At 43.2% G+C, this 10,000-nt stretch overlaps 1 protein-coding gene across 7 annotated transcripts in view; it reads left to right on the forward strand.

Annotated features, from left to right (window-relative positions):
- LOC143498978 (sodium/potassium/calcium exchanger 2-like) overlaps positions 1 to 10,000 on the forward strand; it is a 43,688-nt gene that overhangs the window by 18,114 nt on the left and 15,574 nt on the right. For 4 of the 7 annotated variants that reach the window (XM_076993891.1, XM_076993894.1, XM_076993896.1 and 1 more), the window contains 3 exons: positions 4,946 to 4,984; positions 7,097 to 7,205; positions 8,579 to 8,593. In XM_076993891.1, the coding sequence (XP_076850006.1) occupies positions 4,946 to 4,984; positions 7,097 to 7,205; positions 8,579 to 8,593 (163 nt within the window). The remainder of the gene's footprint in view (positions 1 to 4,945; positions 4,985 to 7,096; positions 7,206 to 8,578; positions 8,594 to 10,000) is intronic. The other 3 variants (XM_076993893.1, XM_076993895.1, XM_076993897.1) reach the window with 1 other exon arrangement.

The raw sequence follows: 10,000 nt of genomic DNA on the forward strand, positions 1-10,000 counted from the left end.
TAAGGAAGGAGAGAGCGAGGGAGTTAGAAGGAAAGAGAAAGATAGAGAGAGAGAGAGAGAGAGAGAGGGAGAGAGAAATTTGAGGCCCAATCAATGTGAGCTATTTTAAAAGAAAAGTGAATTAGCTAATGTAGTAGACACTATACAGGCAATTCACCAAGGACATGGCATTCTTTTCCTTACTAAGGCATGATGTGATCTGTGTGCGGGTGTGTGTGTGTGAGCATGCGCGTGTGTGTATGTGGTTTGTGCATATAGAAATATTTTTGTAACACCAGTTTTTGCTCTGCAGTCCATAAGTAATAATTTGAAAACAGTCCAGGGTAGAAATCCACAATTCTATCTCGATGGAGCACTACAGTGCTCTGGCGTATTTACGACCAGGACCTGACCCAACCACGACCCTAACCTGTCCTCACCATGGTGCTCTGAAAAAGTGACATGAATGTTTACATGTCCAGGGTGTTGGAATCAGGAAAGTGTGTCAGGCTAAAGCCCTAAAGACCACCTCATCTCTGACACATGGTCCCGTTACGCTAAAACCTCTCCCTGACGGTGCTAAAGGCAAACACCTCTGATGCCTGGCAGACATGGAGACGGATGACACCCAGGGCTGCTGGTGTGTGTGGCTTTAGACACTCCACCGTATGATTGTGTGTGATGGTCATACTCCTGCGTATAGTGTCTCTGCTCACTGCTATAGAAGTTACACAAAGGTATATAGGCTGAGGCTGTTAATAGATTATAGATTCTATCCATATTAAATATACCTATTTATGGCTGTATGCCTTATGTGCTGCACATTTACTGTTCTGTGTATATGTGCATAAGAGAGAGAGAGAGAGAGAGAGAGAGAGAGAGAGAATGAGAGAAAGAGAGAGAGGGCGTGTCTGAATGTGATATCTTGCAGACCTAGCTCAAGCTCCCTGTTACTCTATAGCCCACAAAGGGTTCAGTCAGGTTCAGAAATGAGCTGTGTGAAAGCCTAATTATCCAAATGACTCAGTTCACTCCATGAACCTGTCCAGCGGTCTGGGGTCACGACACAGCCAGCTCACCAGTCAGTTGGCCCTCGTCACTCCAGGGTGACCCTGACACACACACACACACACACACACACACACACACACACACACACACACACACACACACACACACACACACACACACACACAGCTGTGTGTGTGTGTGTGTGTGTGTGAGAGAGAGAGAGAGAGAGAGAGAGAGAGAGGCGGCTGCAGGTTGACTCACTTGTGTCATGGAGATAAATTTGCTGGATGGGTTGGGGATGAATCTCGAAATTGAAAGAACTAGAAACCAGACTGGCTTCACAATGGAAGTGGAATCTGCTCAGAGCAGCAGAATCGAGTTTCTTTTATTCCACAGACGCCCTTTCCCAAACAAACAAACCAAACAGGCTGGACCTCTCTAGTCTTTAACATTATTGTGCTCAGCTGTACCGTGTATTTGAGCATGAGTGTCTGGGGCTGGGGTCCTGCGTCTGTCACCTCATACAAACCACTAGATTGTATGGTAATCAGACAGAACTGGGAGCATGGCCAGAGAAGAGCTCTGCTGCCTGTTGGTTTGTATGGTAATCAGACAGAGCAGAGGTATGCAGCCTGTTGGTTTGTATGGTAATCAGACAGAGCAGGGGTCTGCAGCCTGTTGGTTTGTATGGTAATCAGACAGAGCAGAGGTCTACAGCTTATAGGTTTGTATGGTAATCAGACAGAGCAGAGGTCTACAGCCTTTTGGTTTTTTGGTAATCAGACAGACCAGAGGTCTACAGCCAAACCTCTGCAAACTTCTGCTCTGTCTGATTGCTTCTCCCACCACCTACCGTTGTCAAGAGAGCTGCTCTAATAAATCTTCTCACTCTGCATTCTGAGATTTCTCTCACTGTAAAAAGCACACAAATGCTTGTTGATTTTACTTTTTAATTTAAGTTAATTACACAAAACTGTATGAAATGCAGTTAAATTTACTTGGGTATCCTGCTTCCTGAGGCTTTCATTTAAATTTAGAAAATTATGTAGAATTATTACAGATAGAATATATCCGTGCAGTAGCCAATTAAAGAATGAGGATATATCTGAATTTATTTTTGTTCACGTGTGACCCCTCAGGGTCATTCAGTATAATTTTATGTGGAGGTCAGTCTCACTGCCTGATGTGTTTGTACTTCACTAATTAGTCATTCTAATTACTTCAGGAAAATCTGCTCACTAATTAGCAAGTTGCTTGATTTCTTGTTTGCCTCCATTTGCTGCCTGTTGAAATGTGTGATTACCTCGCAGAAATCATTGTGGGTAGATGTAAAAAATCAAAGCTGTTTTCCGCTGAAGATGCACGTCAGAGAGGTCAGACATTAGGGAGGACTGTGCAATGCTTACGGCTCATTTTACTTAATCAATTACCATTTTCTAAAGTTTGGGCTGGATTTTTTTCGGTTCCTGAATTAGCACATTAGAGAGACTGGCTGTTGTCAGTCTCTCCTGGACAGCTCAGGAGAGACTCTAATCCTACTGCTTGCTAACTGTAGCTTTAAAATCTCCATCCACCTACCACCTGCAGTCCAAAGCTTTTAAAATCTTCATCCACCTAGCAGAATGCTGACCATAGCTTTAACAGCTTCATCCGCTCACCAGCTGCTGAATGCGTATGCTCGAGCGTGCAGTGAATTTGCTGGGTGCTGCTATTTTTAGCTGCTATTTTCCGACACCATTGAGTGATTCATGTGCACATCACACCCCCACCGCGATCCTGCAGCTCAGTAAAGTCTTTGGGAAGGCACTGCATCAAGAGGTCCTGATTGATTTTAAAACCTGCTGGGAACGACCTTCCACGAGCTCCTGCTGTGATTTAGTTCAGCGTGGAGTGCTCATCTCAGATCGGACCCAACCTTTCCGTGAACTCGTCCGACAACCATCAGAGGGGAGAAGATCCGAGGGAAAGGTCCAGAATTAGTCAGCAGTTCGGTCCTGTTAACATGGTGTGAGCAATCACATTTCATAAACTCCATGATCATGTTATCTGGGTCAACCCCTGAAGGTTGAACATGGTGCATGGAAAGCATGGTATATCAATGAAATCTGAAGATACTATACTGTAGCTTGTGTTTCACAGTGCATTACAATGAGAAGGGTTACAGTGAGAACGGTTACAGAGAGAAGGGTTACAATGAAGCGGTTACAGTGAGAAGGGCTACAGTGAGAAGGATTGCAGTGAGAAGGGTTACAGTGAGAAGTGTTACAATGAAGCGGTTACAATGAGAAGGGCTACAATGAAGCAGTTACAATGAAGTGATTACAATGAGAAGGGTTACAATGAAGTGGTTACAATGAAGCGGTTACAGTGAGAAGGGTTACAATGAAGTGGTTACAATGAAAAGGGTTACAATAAAGCAGGTACAATTTAATCTCTTCTTCAGGAAGCCAAAGTAAAATAATTGGAGGCTGAATATTTCTGTCCAATCTGTAACATCGTTGTGGTTGTTTTCTGGTGAAAGAAATGAACCTCACTTGGAATGTGGTGGCGAGTAACTAAAACACTCTAGATAAACTAAAAAAGAACACAAACTCAGTACAAACACAAACCTCAAATTCAACTGAATAAAAGTCCTCAGAGTGATGCACGACATTCTGGCAGTCTTCACAAAGCTCCTTTATGCTCTGTGACAGTGTGACTCTCACGAGTCCAGTGGCAGATCACACACAAGACTCTCCCTGGCAGTGTGTGGGGGACTCCGCCCACTGTGGTGTCAGTGCTGATTGGTGGAGTGAGTACTCTGTCACCTAGCACCACCCTGGCGTCTCCGTGGAGCCATGTCGGTTTGTTTCATTCGTCATCTCCACCCGCTAGCGGTGTTGCTCTCAGCAGACTGGGTGCGTCCAGCAGGGGGCAGGATTCTTTGTCACCTGCCTGTGATGCGGTGATTGATGCCATACGGAATGCCATATTTCTTTGGAAATGAATAGCCAGGGTAGCCTTTAGACTCACAGCACCCAAGCAGACAAAAGCATTAACAACATGCTAGACATCAGTCTGGGTTCCTTTCAAGGTTTCTTCCTCATACTCTTAGTGAGTTTTTCCTCACTACTGTTTTCTTTGGCGTACTCACTGGGAGCTTGGACTCAGATGTCTGTAAAGCTGCTTTGTATCAATGGCCGTTGTGAAATGCGCTACAAAAAAAAAAATCCTTTGACTTGATACTTCTGTCCTCAGTACAAATTGTTCTACTTGTTGGCAGCCATTGGAAACCCCTCTCAACAGAACGAGGCAGTTTTGCTAATTAGTTGCGTAGCAGTTTTTCATTCGTGATGTATCTTACTGCAAACTGCCTGACTTTGCACTGACCCCTGTTATGCTATCGTATCATTTTAAGACGTGGGATAAGATCCTCTAGTCTGTTTGCCAGCTGCATTTGTCTGTGCCTGTCTCAGGGTAAACAGTGCCTGATTTGGGGTTAACAGTGTCTATCTCTGTATCAACAGCACCTGTCTCTGGATTAACAGTGCCTGTCTCTGGATTAACAGTGCCTGTCTGTGGATTAACAGTGCCTGTCTAGGGCTTAACAATGTATTAGTCATTGATAATGTGATTGATAAATCACTGACTGATAAGCTGTGAAGCTGCATTCTGAGTTGTAATGTAGTGTAAATGACAACAACCCCCCGACACTAAAACCTTGGTCCTGTTGGTCATTGTCCTTTATTTGTTTGTCTGATTTTCTTTGTGTTTGTGTGGAGTCAAACGCAATGGCGAAGTGTACCAGTCCGTGTTCATGTGGACTTGCCTCACGTTACTTGTCTCTCTCTTTCTTTCTCTTCTCTCTCTCTCTCTCTCTCTCTCTCTCTCTCTCTCTCTCTCTCTCTCTCTCTCTCTCTCTCTCTCTCTCTCTCTCTCTCTCGTGCTGTCTCTGTTTTCCGTTAACTCCGTAAAGGTTAGTCCAGTGGGAGCAGAGGATGAGAACAAACTGGCGGTAGGTGGAGTCTGCGTCCGTGTGTGTCTTCACGTCTACATGTTTGTTTGTTTGTTTGTTTTTTGTTATGCATCTTTTGAGCGCCATGGAGGGGCCGTTTTCTATCCGCTTAGGGTCAAAGGTCCATCGTATGGCATGCTCGACCCCTGACCCTGAGTCATGTCATGAAAATAAGGTCAACCTCCCTGCCTTTCCTGTTGTGGAGAGCATCAGTGCCTGGTGGTCATGTCATTATCATGATTATGAGTATCTTCATATGTTTTATTACAGTACATATACATTGTAAACTAAGTGCTCCCGTGCCTGCATGAGTGGGTGTTCTCCGGTCGACTGGTTGGATCATTGATTGGTTCATATTGTTCTTTGGTGCGCATCCGACAGCCTGTTAAAGACAGCCCTGCAGGGGCAGTGGGATACCCCCCCACCGTGACCGTCCTCCCACAGAGACAGCCATATAGACACACTGGGATACCCCTGAAGACTGTCCTCCCACAGAGACAGCCATATAGACACACTGGGATACCCCCCCACCGTGACCGTCCTCCCACAGAGACAGCCATATAGACACACTGGGATACCCCTGAAGACTGTCCTCCCACAGAGACATGGTGTCAAACCTCAGTGGGGTATGAGGACAGGGGAGTAGGGGTTTAATATTAGTGATAATATTAATCTACCTTTTCTATGTTTGAATTGAGTAGTTGTCACTATGCTTACTGTTTAACATTTCTCTTGTAAGTCATATTATGTTGATCCCGGAAATGAGGATTTTCAAGCATCTCAGATTGAAGGAAAAACACAAGATGAAGTAAAAACTGGCAATGTGACTGAGTTGGAAGCAGACCGCTACTGTGCTTGGTGTGGATTATATGCTGGGAGTGTAATCTGTATGTAGCAGCTCAGTGTTCTTGTACATCACCCATTGAAAAACATGATAGAAGTATTCTGGTCATCTTTTTTTTTTCAATTTAAAAGGCAACACCAATGAAACTACAAAAAGATATATATATAATTTGGCAGCTGGTTTTGTATTGTTTTGATGGTTTATGACTATAAACAGGGGAAGTGTCTCTGTAAATCTCAGAAAAGACGCTTCTGAATGTCTTAGGGTTAAAGTCATTTAACCAGATTAGCATGGTATATCAGTGAGTGTATTTACCCAGATTAGCATGGTAAATCCATGAGAGTATTTACCCAGATTAGCATGGTAAATCAGTGGGCATATTTACCCAGATTAGCATGGTAAATCAGTGGGCATATTTACCCAGATTAGCAAGATAAATCAGTGGGCATATTTACCCAGATTAGCAAGGTAAATCAGTGGGCATATTTACACAGATTAGCATGGGATATCCGTGAGTGTATTTACACATATAGGCATGGGATATCAGTGAACGTATTGTTCTTTCACTTAACTGTATCAGAAGTGCCAAAACATGAATCAGAGACACAGGTGTTGTAGCAAGTTGTGACTAGCTGGTTTAACGTATTGTAGGTACTTCATGTAGATGGATAGGTTAAATCAACCATGTCATCCAGGCTGCCCTGTTTTCCCTAAAACAAAGATTAGCATTGTTGATAAAACAGTGAAGATATATTTATATTTGTTAGTTATATTTGTAACTTGTTCCACAGGAACTAAACTCTCCTAGATGGTGGCTCATACGTCCATGAATAAAGAACTAATGGGTGAGCCCGGTTCTGACGCACCGTGGCGATTAACCCAACTCAAGAGGTGCAGAGCCAAGCAAGTCAGAGCCACGAGGCCGTTGTTGTTGCTATTTAAATTGTCTGTGTTTACCTGTGATGCACATATCCATGCGTACGCACACGCACGTGCACACACACACACACACACACACACACACACACACACACACACACACACACACACACACACACACACACACACACACACACACACACACACACACAATAACACCTGCATGAGCCCCACACAGCTAACTCCTCCTCATTGTTTGGACATGTTGCTATGATGATGATGATGCCCTGCCAGTCTCAGCCCTCGAGCTCCTCCCCATATCAGCAACACCAATGGTGGAGATGCATTTTTGTTTTTGTTTGATTGACTTGCCTCTTATCCTATTGTAGGCCAAGCCCCGACTCCAGAGGGGAGGGAGCTCCGCCTCCCTGCACAACAGCCTGATGAGAAACAGCATCTTCCAGCTGATGATCCACACACTAGACCCACTTAGTGAAGGTAATGTATACACACACACACACACACACACACACACACACACACACACACACACTCGTGTGCACATGTACATATGCAAGCTGTTATTGCCCCAGTGATGAGCACAGAATAAATGTTTAATTATGTGTATGGGAGGGGCTGATTTAGTTTGTATTTGAACATGTGAACTGACCGTATACTCAAAATGAAAACCACAGTTATGATGAGTCTGTGTGAAGGTATCAGCATTCAGTCATGCATTCGGATTTATTTTACTGAGGATTACGCACTGTTTCTTTTTAATGTCCAAAGTTTACAGTTCAGTAGCGTATATAGGTCAAAAATAAATACCCGTTTTTAAAGAATTGCATGGGTTGTGTTACATTTTACGATTTTGTGTCATGTGGTAGACAGTGTACCATAAATGACACACTGTTTATGTGAAGATTTGATCCATGTGTATTAGATTGTGCCCTGTGAATAATCTTCAGTATGTTGTCACAGATCTAAATTCTGTATGACATCTTGGAAACAAATGTTTAATAAAAGAATGTCATGTTTCATTTTCGTAGCTGAAGGTTTAACTACAGCCTTGACGATTCACTCTGCACAGACACAAACAGGAAACTGGAGTGTGTTTACAGTCTTATGTTCACTAAGTTATTAAAAATGTTTTTTACCTCCAAAGATCACCTATAACTCCAGTAGAGTTATCTGTCCCTCCTTAAATACATCTAGAACACAGGCAGTGTTATCCATGCCTCCTTAAATACGACTAGAATACAGGCAGTGCTATCCATCCCTCCTTAAATACGTCTATAACACAGGCAGTGTTATCCATGCCTCCTTAAATATGACTAGAAGCAGGAGAAATGAATGTGTCTCCAGGGGCATGTAGTGCGGTGTTTGTGAGTGACATTGGTGTGAATGTGCATTGAGATCTCGGCGCCAGTCTTTAGAACCAGCCATTTAAAAGGCCCTGCATGTGTCAGTCTCATACATAATTGTACAGTATGAAGTCTGATACAGCCTTTTCTTAGTTAAAACCTTCCAGCTGCTAAAAATAAACTCCCAGCTCTCTGACTTTAAAAGATGCTATACAGAAACTTTCTACTGCTCTGAGGTTAGTCCTCGCATCTGTTAATCCAACATAAAAGGTCGTAGGTGTCTGTTCCGGTCGAGGCAGACTGTTAGCATTCCCACACTATGAAACGCTCACAGTTCACCCAGTGTGACACAACGTCCAGCGCTTATGCCAGTTCCTGCTGAACACACCCGACAGTCTTCAGGTGCTTCTGAGCTGTGAACTGCTTGTTATCCACAGCTGTTATCAACTTTCTTACTCTTTTCCTGTTTCTCCCCTTGTCTTCTGTTCTGTCTGTCTGTGTCCTCAGAATTTGCTGATTCTGGTGAGTGAAACATTTTCTAAACCCCCCACCCCCACCCCACCCACCGCCATACCTCTCCTGCCTGTCCTCTCTCTGACACACGGAGACTTGCGCACATGTCTGTCCTCACCAGTAATCAACAATAACGACTCTCATTTTACTTCTGTTTGAATTGTTTGTTTGCTTGATTTGTTTTGTTTATTTATTTCTTGTTTGTCTCCCTTCCTTCAGTGTATTGCCTGCTAGGGTTTGCCTGGATGTCATTTTGACTGTTTGGGTTTGCTTGCCTGGTGTGTGTGTGTGGGGGGGGTCTAATCTATTTCTTTCTCTTTGTCATGAGCCATTTTGCTAACAGCCTGTATCTCTCCACCAATAGCTGTTCACAATTATTTAACCCCTTACCAGTCTGTTCTTCAGTCTGTGTGTGGTTGAAAGTGGAAAGTGTGGTTGAAAGTTTGTGAAAGTTTCCTTGTGTAGTTTAGATCAGTAATCTGTAGACATGTCATTCATGGGAGAGTTGCTAGAAGGAAGCCTGTGCTCTCAAGAAATTCTTAACCAGAATCTCATGCCATCAGTCAGGGAGATGAAGTTAGGACGGAAATGGATTTTCTAACAAGACAACGGCCCAAAACAATTCAGCAAAACTACCAAGGAATGGGTTAAAAGAAAAGATTTGTATTCTGGATTGGCCCAGTCAACGTCTGGACCTCAATCCTGTAGAAATGCTGTGGAAGATCTGAAGTGGGTGGTGCACACCAGATGTTCCTCCACCCTCTCTCAACTGGTGGAGATCTGCAAGGAGGCAAAAATCACAAAAAGTAAACATGAGACACTCGATTGTGTTTTCAGAAGACATTTGGTTGGTGTAGCAGTTGCAGAAGGAGGTGCCATAAGATACTAACTAAAAAGCTTCACAAACTTCTGAACTTGGCAGATTTTCAGTTTTCGGAGAGAAAAATGACGTTTTATTCTGTGTCCCATATTTTGAAGGTTCAGCTTTACAAATTGAGATTTGGATGTTTATTTCATAAGAATATTTTTATTATTTGTAGAAAACAATGACCATGTTTGGATTTTTCACACACTTTCAAGCAGCACTGTATATATAGATTGCAATGTGTCATGTGGACTGTATCAATGAATCTCCCTGCTATTTGGATAGTAATGTGATGTATGTTACTGTGATGGGTTCCCCTTTAAGACAGGTAATGGGGTAACAGGATAAAGGGATGACGGGGTGATGGGGTAATGGGGTTATGGATAATGACGGGTGATGAAGGGAACACCTGTTAGACCAGAGGTTCATCTGGAGATTTCTCTGAAGCTACTAGGACACTATGTCATTTGTGCTATTTAACTTTGTACTATTAAAAAAATTAATTTACAGTGAAATTAATGGATTGGCCTAAAAAACAAATTGAAAAACAT

Source organism: Brachyhypopomus gauderio, unplaced genomic scaffold (assembly GCF_052324685.1).
Source record: "Brachyhypopomus gauderio isolate BG-103 unplaced genomic scaffold, BGAUD_0.2 sc128, whole genome shotgun sequence".
In the NCBI taxonomy this organism is placed as follows: domain Eukaryota; kingdom Metazoa; phylum Chordata; class Actinopteri; order Gymnotiformes; family Hypopomidae; genus Brachyhypopomus; species Brachyhypopomus gauderio.